At 39.8% G+C, this 19,499-nt stretch overlaps 1 protein-coding gene across 1 annotated transcript in view; it reads right to left on the bottom strand.

Annotated features, from left to right (window-relative positions):
• armc2 (armadillo repeat containing 2) overlaps positions 1-16,673 on the bottom strand; it is a 48,560-nt gene extending 31,887 nt beyond the window's left edge. The window contains exons 1-6 of the mRNA XM_007892890.2: positions 16,647-16,673; positions 14,363-14,640; positions 13,366-13,438; positions 8,801-8,966; positions 6,002-6,170; positions 1,070-1,146 (exon numbers count right to left, since the gene is read on the bottom strand). Of these exons, the coding sequence (XP_007891081.2) occupies positions 1,070-1,146; positions 6,002-6,170; positions 8,801-8,966; positions 13,366-13,438; positions 14,363-14,589 (712 nt within the window). The 5' untranslated portion in view covers positions 14,590-14,640; positions 16,647-16,673. The remainder of the gene's footprint in view (positions 1-1,069; positions 1,147-6,001; positions 6,171-8,800; positions 8,967-13,365; positions 13,439-14,362; positions 14,641-16,646) is intronic.
• Between the last annotated feature and the right edge of the window lie 2,826 nt (positions 16,674-19,499).

Raw genomic sequence — 19,499 nt, 5'->3', positions numbered from 1 at the left:
CAGCTTATTACAGAGTCACGTTACCAGAGACATGCTACCTTCCACTGGGCAATGGTATTTGACATAGGATGATGTAAAGGGGACACAGTCAGAGGAAGGTCTAGAGAAGGGCCTTGAAAGAGGCAAGGGAGGGTGCAAGGCAAAGTGGCTCCGGGATGGAGTTCCAGAGGGTGGGGGCAAAACGGCTGAAGATCCAACTGCTGGTAGTGGAGCGGGCAGGCTGGTGGAACAGGTGAGTGCACATTTTTCCTTCTCTGCAACTTCAAATAAACCTAGTTTGAGCCCATTGCAAACCAGTTGGTGGGTGGACTGTCATTGCAGCCTAAACTAGTTTCCCAGACAATTAAGGGTGGGACTGACTGACCAGCTAAAATTACTTCTTGAGAAGCGATCTAGTGAAACATTAATTGGTCAAGAGCACAAAGATCGGGGGTGGCCCAAAGGAGATAGAAGCCTCAGTAGGAGAGGATGGTAGATAATTGGGAGAAAATAGGGTAACAGCAGAAGTGGAGAAACTGGAGAAAGAATCTGGATAGATATGTTGCACAGATGGTGGGAAGTGGACTTTGTCAATAACTGGTTGTGACAACTAAAGGAGCGGTGAGAGTCAAACAATATGCTGAGATTTTGCATTAGCTCCATGAGCTGGTGAGCAGTTGGAGAGGTTGATACAATCAGAGCTAGATATAAGGCACTGGCTGAAGCAGAGTGGCTTCAGTTTTTCGATGTTTAGTTGGTAAAAAAAACACCTGCAGTGAGCAAAGGAAGGAAGAGATTAACAAGCATGACAAGAGGAAGAAGCCAGCAATCGTCAAAGGAGCAAGAATTGTGGTTGCTATGAGGTGAACATGCCGCTGGCCACAGCTCTTTCCCTTCCTCCAGAATGGCCCGATTTATTACAAAAGGTGGCAGACGTATCTCCAACTTGGACATTTTAATGAGTACAAACATTCAACAAAAATGAATATTTTTAGAAAAAGACTTGTTACAGATTCAGTATAAACATACTACTGTATTTTTGGCTGTTCAGAAAGAAAATGATACAAATAATCATCAGAAAAGGCTTTACCTGATCTGCTTTGCAAATTGCTTGGTTCTGTGCTGCAAGGGCTGGAGGAAGGCATACTATTTTGACCAATCTGTTCACTGTAATAAATGAGGAAATGCATTTCAGTCAAAGCAGAATGATGGCTATATGATCTGTGCACAATATGACTCACCAATGGCAATTATCTATCATGTGACTTATAACCAACACTTGTGCTGCACAAGTTTCTGAGATTAAACATAATGTCCTTTGAAGCAGGGAAATACTCTTTACAGTGAACCAAAAAACAGCACATTTTGTATAAAGAGAAAAATCTCCATGAAGAACATGACAAAACAAGACATGTTCTACCATTCTATGGTGGTGCTGAATTAATAATACTTTGAAATTATAGAATAGATTGATCAATAAATGAAAACTAATCAACATCAAAGCAAGAAAGTAAAAATGCTAAAAAAAACTTGCTTTATAACTCTCTTAATTCATAAATACACCTTTCATTCTGTATTGAACCATAAAGGCCAGGGTGGTCTCAGGTTTGATCCATGGTGTAAGTTATCTCACCTTGGCCAGAGTACAAGAAGGGACACTACAAATTCCATCAGGAAGGCTTTCATCACAATCACTATCAGTAACTTCTGCCAAAGTGAGAAATAAACAGATATTAGGTTTCACTATGATGCTTTCCATGGTAAAAAAATGTGTGTGCATTCTCCTAAAGGCACTTGCTTCCACATGCTCTGGTAATCCATTGATATCTCTTCCCAATATTATTTTTTTATCTATGATATTGACTGGTGACAGGATATATGACCATGGAAAGCATCACAGAGAAACCCAATACCTTTCTCTACCTCTCATTTACTGCAGGGGAATCACTGGTCAGTGAGGTCATTCGAACATTAGAAATTGGACCGACAACACCAAAAGTAGCTAATTATGGATAGAATTAAAACCTACATTCAGTGTGGCTAATTTCAAACTCAAGTCCCAGAAATTAAGGAAAATTTGCTTACCCATTGCAATATCCAATCTTTCAGCTAATTAAACTATTACAAATTAAATAGACTTGGGGCTTTACAAATCCTCCAAGGATTTATAACTTAATTTCTAAACATGATGGATGTTAACATGGCATGAAATATAAACAGAACACATCACTCATCATTAAGATAGAGTATTTATATAATCTACATCTACACTGAATAAAAATGACACTGTTTGCTCATTGGATGAATTTCATATAAAAAATTACCCAAATACATTTCTGAGTTCAAAAATATTTAGAAACTAAACTCCAAAATATACATGGGGTGAGAGTATTGCATATAGAAATTAAGTCAAAGATATTTGACAATTTCATAAAAATGTATTGTACAGTTTTTTTTGTTTAATCAACAAAAGGCATGTCTTCAAATATCATGAGTATTGCCAGGATCACATATTGGACAGGGTAATAAAACTGATGCAATGTATTGACGACGAGCCTAATTATTGCTAAGTGCGTGCAGAAATGCCATTATCAAACCAGCACAAAAAGGAAGTGCTCTGTCTAACATGCTGAACTGGTATCCCGCAGAGATTCTTAGGGCATCTGTCACTTAAATTTATGATTACATGCCCATATCTGGGATTAAAATAGTGTAGCTGAAATTTTCTAAAAAGCTTTGAGACTATAACAATGATATGTTAGAAGGGCACAAACTAACAGAACAACCTTAACCTAAAAAGCTTAGGCCTTATGAGTAGAAGTATTAAGAACAGTTCACCACATATTTGCGTACATATGCTACAGTATTTTGACTCCTGAGGTAAGCTTCCTCACCCCCCGACCCCACTATATGCCTCCCCTTATTACTGTGCACATCACACCAGGCTGGAAATCTGCTCTTTGGTTTTTATCAACTCTTGTCCATACACATCGATTAGATGCAAAAGCAGCTTGAAATGATTTAACACTGAAATTCCTCTTCCTCTTTTTCCCTTCAGGCAAGTGACTGGTGTTCACTCCATACTTTCCCACAGCAAAATTGTGATTCGCAATACACTGCGCTGAGAAACTATTCTAGGGAGCTCCCTCTACACAGCACTATGGGAGAAAGTTGGTCTCTGCCAGTCAGAGTAAATGAAAGTTGTTTTTATTATCTATTTATTTAGGTCACAAGATGGATATTATTGAATGTCCCGTTCTTAAAAAAGGATTCATTTTGAGGTTAAAACAATGCAACTATCAAGTATTTAATTTTACAATAATAATAATCCTTGTATTTGGTATAGCCCCTTATCACGTCAGACGGATGTCTCAAAGCTGTACAGAATTTACTGTGAGATGGAATGACTTGTGTTTTAATTAGGCAGATATGGCAACACAATTTCACACAGGAATGTCCCCAAAACAGCCATGAAACAAATGTAAAACTGCAGGTATAACCTGCAAGTATAATCTGAAATAAGGACGCTGTAGTTATCTCATACAGTCCAGTCCTGTTAGAACATTCCTTTGTTGAATGCAGGCCTACTGTGGATCCGCTCTCCATTAGAACCACAGTATACCACACAACCAACACTGTCTGATTGACTTCCCATGTTAAACAAATAGCTGACTTCCTGATTATCAAATCACCTGATGTCATTTTCTGTGCCCTGCACTTGTGGCATCAGCGGCGCTTTCTACACATAGTGTGCTTATGCAGAATGCAGGAAGTGATTTCAGCAACAACTTCCATTTATATAGAGGTCTTCACTCAACAACAAATTGCATTTATAAGGAGCCTTTCATATCAGGAGGACATCCCAGTGCACTGGACAGATGAGGGGTGGGTACCAAGGGAGGAGGGGGGCAAGATGGGAGGTGGGGGCCAAGGAGGAGGGGGGGCAAAATGGGAGGTGGGAAGATGACTGAAAGTGTGGTCAAAGAGGAAAGTCTTGAGACAGACCTGAATGAGGCGAGGGAAGGGATGAGACGAAGGGACTCCAAGATGGAGTTCCAGAGTGCGGGGTCAGAAAGGCTGAAAATCTAACCATTAATGGTGGTGGGTGATGTAAAGGGAGATGGTAGGTTGTTAGGGTTTTAGAAGGTCACAGCAGCAGTGTGAAGTGAGATGGCAGGTTGTTAGGGTTTTAGAAGATCACAGCAGTAGAGAATTTAAAAGTGAGGATGAGGATCTTGAACCTGATCCTCAGGGAAATGGGGAACCAGTGGAGCCAAGTATGTAGATAATAGGGGCCTAATGTGGAGAGTTCTAGATGGTCTGCAGCTTGTGGAGGGAAGAGTTGGGAGATCCAGGAAGCAGAAAACTGACAAAGTGAAGCCTGGACATGAAGAAGGCACAGATGTGGGGAAAATCTATATTCAGATTTAATATATCACCCTTATTCTTGGTGTTATATTGCCATTATCGTATTGAGAATCAATACAATTGAAAATCAATACAATTTAATTTAAAATGTGAGGCATCATTTTAAAAAAATATTCATTGAATTCAACAAAAAAGGATAAATTTTGAGGTTAAAACAATACAACTATCAAGTATTTAATTTTACTATTACAATATTTTATATTCAGATTTCTTAAATCATTATTCCTAGTACTATAGTTGTTGTGAGCAAAATCTATGTCTTCATTTTCTATTTTGTAAACAGACATAAATTTGATATTGATGAGAACTAAAAATTCTGTTCCCATATAGTTTTAATGTGTAGGTGGAATGTTAACCATGTTACTTGAAGCCAAACAGGTTTCAGTTAAAGTAGTTTTCCATTAACCATCCTACTAACTAAACAGCTAGCTAAAAAAAATTACAAATTGCCATAGTGCATAAAAATATAATTAGAGATTTGGTAAATATTTTATTGCTGAGCAAAGCACCCCTACTGTGATTATAGCTCAGCAGCATGCAAGCTTTGTGCTGAAAATAGGAGAATTGATTATGGTGTAGTGATAAACTAGGAGCTACAATCAGCTTAAGGTGCACTATTGCACCACAGAACATGCATTCATTTACCAGAGTGTTAACTAGTTCACATTATGGTGTATAGCTTCTTTAACAAATACCTTCAGGTGAAATCATTGCCTGCTGGCCAGCCAACCACTGCAATTATTTCAATTACATACCAGTACATCTTAATGCAATAAGATCACATTTTATTTTCCACTGCCATTGCTCTATTGTGAATTAAATACAGTTGATCTCATTTGAAGTCTGTTATAGAATTTTCTGGCTATAAAGCAATCACTAAAGATGATCAGGTAAAAGGGTGAGTGCTACAGAGAGAGAAATAATTTGAACGTTTATAGCATATATGTGTCCAAATGTCTAAAAATGCTTTACACTAATTACTGTCAAGTGTAGTGACTGTATTTTTCAAATAATAATTTGGTCACTCAATCCACGACTGTTTGTGGGACTATTATTATTGTTGTATTTTTAAGCAACCACTGCAGCCATTTTGTGCACAACAAATTCCCCAAAATTGTCATGAGATAAATACCAAGAGATGTGCTGCAGCAGTTTATCACCTGCAGCGAATTATTAAAAGTCCCAAATTTCCAAGTTCAATAATTAATTTCAACTTAAATTGGCTCTCTGCCATGTGCTTCCTGTTCCAGTCAATTATTTTTTTCACACTGCACCAGGCAGGCTGCATATGCCTCAAACCCCCATTGAATGTGTTTTGAAAATGGAAAAGAAGTATATGTTTGGAATGCACCTCCTAGCCTGAATCATCCTACCTTTACGAGTTAAAGAGGAAATACAACAATAATAGATAATAAATAGGGATCTAAAAAGTACAGGGAATGATTTTATTAAATCATCAAAAGCTGTAAACTTTGCAACATTGCCATCTATTCTGACTTATTCACCCACAAATATGTCCTCAAATATCTCATCAAACATCAGAAAAAAAATCTTCCAAAAACTTGACTTGAAATGTTTTAGTTCATGGATGTACCTTCCACTGCCAGGTCTCGTAAGTGAGCCCTCTGACTTAATCATCCTGTCAGATAAGATCTTTGCTGCTCCCCTGCATTGTGTATTCTCATTGTCGAAGATGTTTTTATCAGCACCATCAGAAAAATCTTTATCGTTCAAGGATACCTCTGAATTCAACCTCTTTACCTCTACAAATGAAGAATATTGTGTTATTTGACTGATCTAGGAATGTGTCACCACAAGCTTAGACATTTACATCAGAGCCCTGCTAGGAGAAAATTTTTAAAGACAACAGAACCATTTTATTTGTGCTCATTTCTCAGTGAGTGCAAGATGCAGAAAGGAAACGCTCAGAGTAAGCAAATCACAATAATGAAGCACTCAGTACAGCTCTGCTAAGTAAAAACAGACATTGATCTCTGGGAACACTTATAATAAACTAAACTAATTCCTTCTCTGATATTGGACCATGAAGGTGGGAAAAGGGAAAGATTGTATTAGAGTTAATGGAAAATTCACAAATTAAACATAATCTAGGAACCTTTGCTGTCATTCTGATGGGTTAAAAATGTACTGGTAGACTTTATCTGAGAAATAAATATATTTCCTTCCTCCTGTAATATTTACTCGCTCCTATAATACAACACAATTAAAATTCACATAGTGTCTTTCACATCGGAAGGATGTCCACACTGCTGACTGGATACCCAAGTTAGGGGTGAAAGTCAAAGGGGTTGAGGAGGAGAAAGATGAAAGACTGTACCAAAAGTGCAGTCAAAGAGGTACGTGTTGACACAGATCTTGAACGAGGTGAGGAATGGAGCGAGTGGGATGGGAGTTCCAGATAGAGGGAGAAGATTCGCTGATAGCCCCACCAATGGTGGGGTGGATGGGAGGATCCCATTAAAACCATTCAGCCTGCACCACATGACATTCTGGAAAAAAAAGTCATGTGATGCAGGCTGAATAGTTTTAATGGGATATTCTATTGAATTTTGTTGTATTTTTAACTGTGACTGGAATTTGTGACCCCTCGCTTTTATAATGCTTTATAACATTAACAAACATACTCGTCACTTTTACTGTAGATTTGATTCTCAACCAACAGACAAGTGCATTTCAATTTCCTATTTGATTAAGTCATAGTATAGTTGATGAATAGGTATTCAAAGAGCTGAATTACTTTTAGCTGAAATCAGCTACAGATTAATCATGTTGAATTAGTCTCTTGTATTATTAATATTCATAAAAAATGTGCCTGGGTGACATCATGGATAGGACAGAGGCTGCAAACCATAAATAACTTATCTAGTATTGCTCTCCCCTACTAGAAATGCCGCTGCAGTACATTTATTTTTTATTGCAGTTGTGACCTTTTTTTAAGATTAGAGATTTCCATCATAAGTTTATTTTAAAATTCATCTCTGCAGTGTGATCCTGCATAGCTTTGGAGCTCCAACACATTGTGCTGCACTGCCAATCGTCAGAGTGCAGAAATCCTGACATGATCATTAAAAGAATATATGAGATTCTTAAGTCAAGAGAAAATAACCTTGTCCGATTCCAGTTTTTATAAGGTAGTTATTCTCCAATACAATTCTGTTGCACCCATCTCCACTCCAATCTGACCTACTCAGTGGTGCACCAAACTCACTTGGAACTGTAACACCTGACTGCATTTCGAAATTTCAAAGACGAAAAAAATCATAGTAAGACATTCATTTTGTTATTCTGTTATTTTCCTTCCACTTTACACAATGAACATATATACTGTATCCTTATCCTGTTACTATTATCCCACTCAATTCATCCTAGATGAAATCACAAAATGCAGAAATTATCACTTAATTTATGACAAAGGTCTGGATTGTCACGCCTTTGACAGTCAGTCAGTAGCTTCAATAAGCATGTAATCTGACTTGTCTCCATACATAAATTAAAAATTGCATTCAAAAATATTAATACAGATGAAATAATATTTTTGAACCATTTTATCTAGTCCAGTGGGTAAACTCTGCTCCAGCCTAATCTTACCAACATTGCTCCTAGTAAATTAAAATTTGTATATTCAGTAGCGACGATGTAGCAAAAACAAATACTGCAAAAGTAACTCAGTTTAGAATTAGTGGCCCAGTTTAGAATTAGTAATCATTTAAATTAAGATGCCAAGATGTGCAAGATGCATGTTTCCATTCAGCAAAATTCCAAATTAATTTATATTGCCATACGGAGGTGAAATAGGAAAAACAGGCATTTCTAGACAAAAAGGGGAAGAGTCATTGTTGACCATTTTGATGCACTCTTCCCTCACATTAGTAATTCGAGACTAGGGCAGATCGTCTCCCCACATTTTAGATGAGTGATGTTGTGCAACAAAGCAAAAGAGGAAAGAGAACATTTAAAATATTCTTCTTACATGATTTATTATTTTACCCACAGTCTGATCTATCATTAATATTAGTTTGAAAACTGCTTAGCTTTGAAGATGCATTGGCATGAAGCCGGAATAAGATTTGCACCAGTGAACATGTGAAAAATGTGCAACAACTTATTTCTGCAATTTTTAGACTCTCAGTCAACCATCAATTAGTGGGACTTATCAGTGCTTCATTGATTTTAATGTTAAAATACTTCATTTTGTAAAAGTAATTAAAACAATATTGTAACAGTGCCACTTCAGCTCAGTTATGCAGAATGGAGGTTCCACATGCACCAAGTCTGATTAAGTCTTGTATAAAGATCTGAGGATAATTCTATTTAACTGAAAAATACTTCTCACAATAGGAACTTTTTTAAATATAGGGAACAAGCCACTTACTTTCCTTTGAATGAATCACCTTATCAAGCGGAAGACTTCCCTGAGAGGCTGCTTTAAATAATCGTGCACGAGCGTTGCTTACTCTCTTAATCTCCAGTGGGTCCAAAGGTGGTTTTGGAAGAGGAGGCCCTTCATCTTTGGGAAAAGGTGTCAGAATTTTTGATTTCTATTAAAAAAGAATTTAAAACAAGCTTGCAATAAATTAATAAGATGAAATCCCTACCCTGATCTAAATAGTCTGGCACACAAACAATAGGTAAAAGCATTTTACATTAGATGAACTGTGTCAATACAAAATATGACCTTAATTCATGCATAGTTTTATAACATGTTTATATTTCTGTGCTCATAAAGTTTTGTATACTCCATTTCAGCATCAGCTCAAGTAAACATAACTAATCTCAGAATCTCAAAATCTCAGAAAAATAGGCCAAAAGCACCAGTTTTAAGATTGTCCATTTCCTACACATTCTACATATTCTGGTTGGCCTCACTGGGTTTGATAAATTGTATAACAATTTTCATACAATTTTGTACTGTGGGCTTTTTTACAATGGTTTCCTGTTTCACCTTTAGGCCAATTTTAGCCATTTTATTGATCCTTTGTGATAATGTGATAGCTCCAAAGTTTACATAAAATTTTGCATAAAAGTCACAGATGTGAAGGTAATTTTAAGATGAACAAGCAAGTGTACTGTATTTCCTTACATTGAGAGCATTGAACTCCTAAGAAACAGCTTAATGGTGAGAGAGTCTGGAAGGGTTTCTTTTGGCTAGCCGGGTGTTTACGTATCACCTGCATTGTGACATGTTTAAGAGTATCTAAAACAATTTGTTCCAAGCATCCACCTATACAAGGAAATTCCTGATATTTATTGGAATGGAAAGCACTCTTTTCCTGGAGCAGGAACTATTTGGCAAGCTTTGCTGCTGCTTATTCAGCTGGGACCATCCTACCTATTGCAGCCTTGGGACACCCTCTGAACATGAAAGGCCCTATATAAATCCAATTTATTGTTGTTATTGCTGGGTTAACAGTTAGCATTTAACAGCTGGGAACTAAAGCACCGGACGGCCACCAAGGCCTCCCCGGATTGCAATGAGATTCCCTGGCCTCTGTGGGGTATGTTGTAACCCTTTGGATGGATATTTTGGTAAGGCCAACATTCACAGCATGAGACTGAGGTCACTCTGCTTATTATTGGTCGACTCAGATGCCTCCCTAACTGTTTTCGAGAAGGAGCAACTCGAATAGTCACAATACTCCTCAGCTAAAGTTTTTCCCTACATGAAGTTGTGACTAAACGCCCATGAGAATACCTGAGCACTTATGGTTGGATGAAATGTCCATACCAGAACTGCAAGGAATTACCCTCGAAAGTATGTTACACAATATTAAGATGAGTGCAGTACCTGATTTAAAAAAATCACAAAAAAAATAAGAAGCTTCTGGGGGAATTTGTTGAAAAAAAAGGGTTATAAAAGAAATTTTGCAGTGACAAAACCGCCAATAATGTTATGAGTTTTATGTTTTATGTATTTTGTCTATGTGTTTATGCAATATTTGTATTAAAATAAAAAAAGGACCATAATAGGTCTGACTTTGCTCTGGATGCGGATTATAAACCAGATCTTACCAAGATTGTATGTATTGAATAATAGCAAGGTAAAAGCTAAAGGAGAAAGAATATAAATATTAAAGATAAGGTCAAGTAATTCGGGACATGTGACACAAGCGTGAGGTGCGGGGTAGAGTAAACACTGACCAACCATCATAATTAAAGAAAGAGAAGTGATACTATTAAAGATGTCAATGACAGGTCCACAAGAGGAGGGTACCTTGATCAATAATATCAGGTTTCACTTCAAGGGGATAATCCTATTAACAGATAAGAAATTGAAGATGTTCACAGTTTTACTATGAGATGAGTTTTAGCTGATGGTTGGGGAATATTGGGGACAATATTTGGAACAGGTATTTTTATAAATGTTATAATGTCAACTGACCTAATATTATTTGTGGATATCATGATGTATTTTATGTATCATTTACTTTGTCTGTTCCACTATTTACTCAAAACTATGTATATAACAAATCAAGTACGAAGACATTCATTGGGAATTTTAAAAATAAAAAGGGATCATCCACTGAAGTAATAATAAATTTTTGTGGTCTTACAATTTATGTATAACTTTGCTAATTTTTTATTACATTTTAATCAAAATTATTAAAAACAATTAATATTTTGTTTTAATTGTCAGATCATCCATTGGGTTAAAAGAAAATTCAAGAAATCTGATGTAAACATGAAAATTTCTATGATAATAATACACATGCTAAAATTAATTGAAAAGATTAATGTGGTGGCTGATATGAATGGGAGTTGTGAAGATTCTAATGGTGATAGTGGGCCTACGCTGTTAGCTTGACCCACGAGAGGAGGGACTGACTGTAAGCAATCCAGAATTCTTGGTTCCTTGAGTTGACCAACAAAAAAAAATCACAAAGGTTCATGGACTTGTTCTCTTCAGAAAAACTGCAGCTGTGAACCACGAAAGCACATTTATAGAACACAAAGTTTCATCATTGTTGATAAGACATTGTTGTTGGCTACAAAATGGACTTTCTCAGACTTTTTCAGACTTCCTTAAAACTGCTGGAATCTTAATAAAGACAAGGATATGTTGACGATTATTGGATTCTGGTAACAGGAGACAATTGGCAAAAAGATGTTTTTGTGGAGCTGATGGCCTGATGTTTTTGCAAGATCGATGTGTCTAAAGGAAAGGAGTGGAGCTGAGTTTGAAAAGGTGCGAAGCCTGAGTTTTGGAAATGGAGTACCTAACAGTAAATAATATCGAGAAAAAGAGGGACATGCTAGAATCGATAATGATTAACAAGGTGATTCCTCATCAAAGCCACTTTATTTGATCTGATCAATTCATTGCAGTGAACTTTACCCTCCTGTCGGTAGCATTAATTTGATTTGATGAAACGTATAATTTTGATATGCATTATTTAACTCATTTGTATTAATAAATATTAATTGATTGAAGAATTTGTGTCGGTCCTTACTTCACCACATTTATTTAACCCTAACATCAGGTATCTACCAAAGAATAGTCTCAACTCTGCTCTCCCTTCGCAAGTGCTCATGAACCAGAGAAACCACATTTAAACCACTACCCCACTCAATGAGTAATAGCTTTCTTATATCCTTATGAAATGGCCAGCTTCAGGTGTCAGAGACTCCATGCGCTTCTTGGTGTCGTAGGTTCTTTGACTTTCAGCTTTTCTTTCTTGTGTGCCATGGTCTCCAACTCTAGTTTGTTCTCATTCAATACTCATATGATTGGGATTACCTCGGTTTTGAACCCTTTCTCTACCAATAAGAACATTTTGTATCACTGAATTCTCTGCTGCCAGAAAAAATTAACATTCTTCATCTATGTTCACTTTGTAATAATAACCTTTGCATTTGATATAGCGCCTTATCACGTCTTTGAGATGTGTCAAAGTGCTTCACAGAATATACAGAGTAAAATGAATTGACTGTATATTTTGTGGATGAAATCCGGCATCCGATTGCACACAGCAGTGTCCACAATCAGTCGTGGATTGAAATGACAAATTTATTATTATTTTTTTCAAGGAATTATTACCCCCGGAAAAGTGATCTGCCAACCGTCTAAAAACCGGGTTCCTACTTACTGGTAGGTAAACATAGGCACGTGGAGTAAGGAAACTTGCCCCAAATTTTGCTCTGCCAGGAATCGAACCCAAGTCTCTCGTTTGCGAGGTGAGTGCTCTAACCACTGAGCTACAGGACTCCACAATAAGAATTGAAAAATCCCAGTTGATTTAAAACAACAACTTTGATTTATATAGTGTCCTCCATGCTGGGCAGTGTCCCAGAGCACTTAACAATGGTCTTGTACTTCTTATTTGTACTTATAAATAATTGTTACGAATATATGTAAGATCATAGATATACATTTCTTGAAATTGTTTTCCTTTCCATGTGACAAATTCCAGGTTTGCTCCCAGGTTTCTCTTTTGTCATCTGTTAACCATCCAGCAGGGGGGGTGAAAAGCATGAGATGAAAATTGCTTTTCTTCCATTCAATCCCGCCTTCAGGGCAAGCGCTTCACAGGATTCACTGTAAAGCTTAGTGACTGTGTTTTGTATGTGGATGCAGCAGCTGATGACCGCACAGCATATCTCACAAACAGCCATGAAGTGAATGACCAAATTTATTTGGGTGGGTTGTTGGCCAGGACACTAGGTGAAGTTCCCTTCTCTTTTTGAATAGTGCCATGAAACCTTTAACATCGAGCTGAACAGGCAGACAGGCCTCAGTTTAACGACTCATTGGGATATAAAAGTATTACTGTCAGCACAAGCGGAATCAATTCTTATAGATTGACATAAAATTAAATGAAGTATGCCAACAGGTGAGAACCACTACATTATCATTTCTACTGAGATGTTCATTCTGTGTCTATTTTAAATAATTTGAACCAAAAGCATATTAATGATCAGTTTATCTCATTGTTCACTCACATGACCAAGTGGGGTGAGGCGAGTTACTGATAAAGGTCGTGAATCACTTCCTTCAAAACTACGAGCATGGAGACTGTAGAGAAAACAGAATACGATTTATTTGCACAATGCCTACTGACCTTCTTTACTGTATTGGTTTCAAACTAAATACATAAAGTAACATAATAATCAGAAAATGAACTGCGCTATATTATCATAGTGTGAAAAACCTCTGGGTCGAAATCCTCAGTTATTCTCTACATATATGTAATTTGTGGCATGACACTAAACAACACAGAACCAAGAAAGGTCCTAGGTTGACTCACTGTAATCTGAGGTAGCCAATCTCATTTTGGGTGCTGGAGGTCCAGTAAGGACTCCAGTGCACTATTTCTCCGTTTCCCAAAACAGATTGACTCAAGGATCTCACCCAGCTATAAATTCCTTCACGCCCCAGTACCTCATTATCTCCATTATCTTCTCCTACCCCGCTCACGGCTCTGCTCACTCAGGGCTGCTGCACATTCCTCACCCATCTCACATCACCATTGGTGGACAAGGCATAATCTAAAATGATCCCAACGTCTACCCCTCCATCTCGTTCTCTCTCTATCTGTCTTGAAATCCAGCCTTAAAAATCTACCTTTTTGCTTATGGTCACCTCACCCTTTCCCTCTTTCCTCAACATTGTTGTGAAGTGCATCAAGATATTATCTTATGTAAAAGGTGCTACATAAAGTTGTTGTTTATAATGAATATTGGGGTTCTGCTGAAGTTTTAACTGGTAACATTTTGGGGTCCCCAACCCTTGGTGCTTAACCCCAAGCTAAGCTGCATCTAAGCAGAGAGTGTATACACCATACCAGACAGAGAAGTCATTCATATGAAACATTCAGTAGTTTGGTTTGGAGGACTTAACAGTGGGTTTCCATATGCATCTGACATCTGGTGGCCCCAAAAATATATTGACTGATACACACATTGAAAAGAGTAAAACATTAATAGTATCATGTTCTACCTGAAGGCAGATGGAGGTCTATTTTCAGGTGTACGAGAAGAAGTAGGTCCAAAAAGTTTCCTCTGGTCATCTTTTGGGGTAAATGGTCTTTGAGTCTTTAATATTCTTAGTGATGAACGAGCCTCACTTATAATCTCAGCACTTGTCTTCCTGTGAGATGTAGAGCCACCAAATACGTTTTGTGCTTTTATTGGCTTTTTGGTCATTGAAGACTGCATCCTTTCCATAAGAGACAAGTAGTTCTGGAAGCTCTCTGTGCACTTTTAACATCTCATACACTATTAAAAGAGAAAAATATATACCATTAAAAATAAATTCACAGCAAAAAAAGTTCAACAATGATCATTCTATATCATTTTTGGAACATAATTTTAATAAAATGCAGGAAAGTTTTTTAGAATATCCAGAGTTTGTCTAAAATTATCAACAGCGTGGTACATGGACTTCTGCTCAAATTATAATTATAGCAGAGTAATAGAAATAAACAGTAAATGGATAAAGTAATATAAAAAGACGGTATAATAATATAATAATAATAATAATCCTTGCATTTGATATAGCGCTTTTCACGTCAGGAGGATGTCCCAAAGCGCTTCACAGAACACACTATAAAGTGAATTGACTGTATATTTGTGGGCGTACGCGGCAGCCAATTGCGCACAGCAATGTCCCACAAACAGTCATAGATTGAAAATGACCAATTTATTATTGTTTTTTTTGGTTTTGGAGGGATTATTATTAGGCGTGTGGAGTAAGGAAACTTGCCCAAGGTTTCGCCCTGACCTGCCTGGAATTGAACTCGGGTCTCTCACTTGCAAAGCGAGTGCTCTCACCACTGAGCTACAATAATGGGGAGAGACAATAATACATAGAGGAAGAGCAACAATAATATACAATATATATGGAGATAGTAATATGTAGAGACAGTAATAGATATATTAAGAAAGTAACAGAGAGACAGACAGCAATTTATGTAGAGTAATAAATAGAAAGACAATAATTTAGAGAGCGACAGTAGTGTATAGAGACCCAGTAAAATATCGAGTGAAATATGGAGAGACAGAGCTATGTAGAGACAGTAACATAGAGAGACAGTACTATGCAGATACAATAATATATAGACAGTACTATATGGGGAGTAATATATATACAGCAGTAATATATATACATAGAGTAGTAATATATAGAGAAGCAGTAATATATAGAGAGCAGTAATATATAGAGAGAGGCAGTAATATATAGAGGCGGTAATATATGTAGAGAGGCAGTAAAATATATATATATATAGAGGGGGGCTTAAATGTATAAATATATATAGAGGCAATGTATATATATTTATATATATAGAGAGGCAGTAATGTATATATAGAGAGAGGCAGTAATGTGTATATATATATAGAGAGAGGCAGTAATGTGTATATATATATAGAGAGAGAGGCAGTAATGTGTATATAGAGAGAGGCAGTAATGTGTATATATATATAGAGAGAGAGGCAGTAATGTGTATATATATATAGAGAGAGAGGCAGTAATGTGTATATATATAGAGAGAGAGAGAGAGGCAGTAATGTGTATATATATAGAGAGAGGCAGTAATGTGTATATAGAGAGAGGCAGTAATGTGTATATATATATAGAGAGAGAGAGGCAGTAATGTGTATATATATATAGAGAGAGAGAGAGGCAGTAATGTGTATATATATAGAGAGAGAGAGAGGCAGTAATGTGTATATATATAGAGAGAGAGGCAGTAATGTGTATATAGAGAGAGGCAGTAATGTGTATATATATAGAGAGAGGCAGTAATGTGTATATAGAGAGAGGCAGTAATGTGTATATATATATAGAGAGAGAGGCAGTAATGTGTATATAGAGAGAGGCAGTAATGTGTATATATATAGAGAGAGGCAGTAATGTGTATATAGAGAGGCAGTAATGTGTATATATAGAGAGAGAGGCAGTAATATATATAGAGAGAGAGGCAGTAATGTGTATATATATATAGAGAGAGGCAGTAATGTGTATATATATATAGAGAGAGGCAGTAATAAGAGCAGAGAGTGAGCACCACAGTGCGTCGCCTGGTTCCCATGGTAACGGACACACAGCCCGGGACACAAACACAGGAGACAGTGAAAGATCCAGAAATTACACACAAGTTTCCCCCCAGAGGAGGGGGTGGGAGAGGCTCGGACACGGCCCCCTCTCCCCCGCTCCAGGCCTGTCACCAGATCCCCCCCCGGCCCCCCCGGCCCGGCCCGGCCCGGCCCGGCGCGGCTCTCACCCGCTCCCGCCACCAGACACTGCCCCCAAACGGTGCTCGCCGGTCCCCCGCGGCGCATGCGTAGTGAGAGTGCCTGCGGGTGGGGGGGAGGAGAGGAGTGGGCGCGAGAGCTGCGAGGACTGTTCTAGAAAGGTCAGGTCACAGGGACTCGGGGGCAGTCACTCTTCATCTGCCGCCACCTCTGACAGGGAGGGAGGTGTCGGAGCCTCAGGGGAGTCCGTTCAGCCCAGGAGTGTATTATATCTTGTCAGGTCTTTCAACCCGAATGCCCCGCTTTTTTGCCATAACCCGTAATTCATCTGCTCCACAGGTAAATAATAATAATCCTTGCATTTCATATAGCGCTTTTCACGTCTTCTCGACGTCTCAAAGCGTTCCACAGAATAGACTGTAAAGTGACTTGACCGTACGGTTGTGTATCTGCTGCCCAAGTATCTGTCTCATCTCTCAGTTGAACATCTGTTGATTCTGCCTCTGGTTTCACATCTCCGCAGTACTCGAGGGAAGTTCTGTTCTGGGTTCTGCTTTTGAAACCGTACCTTTTCACAATCCTCCTCTAAAGCAGTTCCCTACCAGAGGGAGAGGCAGTAAGTTGTCCACTATCTAACCTGTCTCTTCCTACTGCTTTTTTAAATACCTCAACCACATTGCCGACAAAATACACAGAGTGACACCACTCTGAGACATCTCGATGGAAGCAACAACAACAACGACGAGAACTTGGATTTATATAGCGCCCTCCACGCCGGCCGGCGTCTCAGAGCGCTTCACAGTAATGGATCCCGGGGCCGAGTCGGGGGAGGGGAAGGAACGTGACCAACGGTGCAGTCGAAAAGAAAGGTCTTCAGCCGAGACCTGAATGTAGAAAGAGAGGGGGCGAGGGGAAGGGAGTGAGGGAGGGAGTTCCAGAGCCTCGGGGCGTAGTGGCTGAAGGCAACGGGCACTGTTGTGAGGAGAGAGGAGGTCAGAGAGGTCGGGGGGTGCAGAGGAGTGGAGGGATTTGAAAACAAGTGAGGATCTTGAAGTCGATCCTCTCTGGGACGGGCAGCCAGTGCAGTCTGGCAAGGACTGGGGTGATCGGGGAGCGGGGTTTGGTGCGGGTAAGAATGGGGAGGAATTCTGTATGACCTTTTACGAATGGTAGTGGAGGGGAGACCGGCGAGGAGGGCATTTGAATAGTTCAGCTGCGAGGTGACAAAGGCATGGACCAGTGTTTTGGTGGCAATTAGGGTGAGAGATTGACGGAGACGGGCGATGCGTCGGAGGTGGAAGAAAGCGGTGTTGGTGAGGGACCGGATGTGGGGGGGGGGGGGGAGGATAATTGGGGTTTGAACCTGACGCCTAGGTTGCCTACGGGTTCGGAGAGTTTTAGGGGCAGGTTGGGTAGGTGGAGGAGGTGAGAACCGTGCGATTGAAGACGTTGACGAGAGCCAAAGAGTATGCCTTCTATCTTGTCAACATTTAGCTGCAGGAAATTCACGCTCATCCAGCTCCTGATGTCTGACAGGCAGGCTGACAGAACATCAGGGGCCTGGGGGTTGCAAAGTGAGGTGGAAAAATAGAGTTGGGTGTCGTCCGCATACATGTGGAAGTGTACCCCATGTCTGCGGATGTCATCCCCAAGAGGGAGCATATAGATCAGAAAGAGGAGGGGGCCAAGGATGGATCCTTGGGGTACCCTGCAGGTAACCGGGTCAGAGCGGGAGGAAAAGCTGTTTGTGCAGATGTATTGCTGGCGGTTTGTAAGGTAGGACTCGAGCCAGGTGAGTGCGGTCCCACTGAGGTGGATGACGGAGGAAAGGCGGTGGAGGAGGATGATGTGATCGACTGTGTCGAAAGCGGCGGAGAGGTCCAGGAGGACAAGGAGGCAGAGGGAGCCCTGGTCACAAATAGAGAGGATGTCTTTTGAGACTTTCACAAGTGCAGTCTCTGTACTGTGGGCTGGGTGGAAACTGGACTGGTGGGGTTTGAAGAGGGAGTGGGAGGAGAGGTGTGCGCAGAGTTGATGGGCAACAACGCGTTCTAGGACTTTGGCAAGGAAGGCCAAGTTTGAAATACGGGGACGAGAGGGTTGAAGGTGGAGGAGAGGCGATCATGGAGCAGCTGGACGGCTACTTCAGGATCTCTGTGGGTGGAAGACCAGAGGGATAGGATATCGGAGGATGTGAGGGGCTTTGTGAGGGTCTCAGGGAGTAGCCTTTTCCTTGGTGGAGGAGGGAGGGATGTGAGAGAAGAAGGAGATGAGGAAGTGGTCCGAGATGGCTTTGTCCATTATGCTCAGGTTGGAAATGTCAAGGCCGGGGGTGATGACGAGGTCGAGGACATGTCCACGGTTGTGGGTCGGTGAATTTATGTGAAGGGTGAGGTTTAGGCAGGAGAGGAGAGCAGTGAAGTCAGAAGATGCGGTGCAAGAGGAGTTTAGGTGGAGGTTGAAATCACCCATTATGAGCAGGCGTTCGGAGCAGAGGGACAGGGAAGAGAGGAGAGTAGAGATGTCAGAGAGAAAGGAGCCAGGGTCTTGGGGGGGCAGTAGACCAGAATGATTTTCAGTGGGAGAGAGGGATGGAAGAGGGTGAGGTGCTCAAAAGAGGGGAAGCAGCCAGAGTAACGGGGGGAAAGACCAAGGGAAGCTTTGGAGATGATGGCCACCCCGCCCCCACATTGGTTTGGACAGGGGGTGTGGTGGAAGGTATAGCCTGGAGTGGAGGCTTCAACTAGCGGGACGGGGTCATTGGGGGAGAGCCAGGATTCTGAAAGCCCAACAATGTCGAGATGCTCATCCAGGATGAGGTCATGGATGGTGAGGGCTTTGTTTGTGAGGGAATGGACATTTTGAAGGGAAATGCGGTGGGA

The sequence above is a fragment of the Callorhinchus milii genome, unplaced genomic scaffold (assembly GCF_018977255.1).
Source record: "Callorhinchus milii isolate IMCB2004 unplaced genomic scaffold, IMCB_Cmil_1.0 Scaffold3, whole genome shotgun sequence".
In the NCBI taxonomy this organism is placed as follows: Eukaryota; Metazoa; Chordata; class Chondrichthyes; order Chimaeriformes; family Callorhinchidae; genus Callorhinchus; species Callorhinchus milii.
Note: the sequence above shows the minus strand (reverse complement) of the source record. Positions and strands in the feature narration are given on the sequence as shown.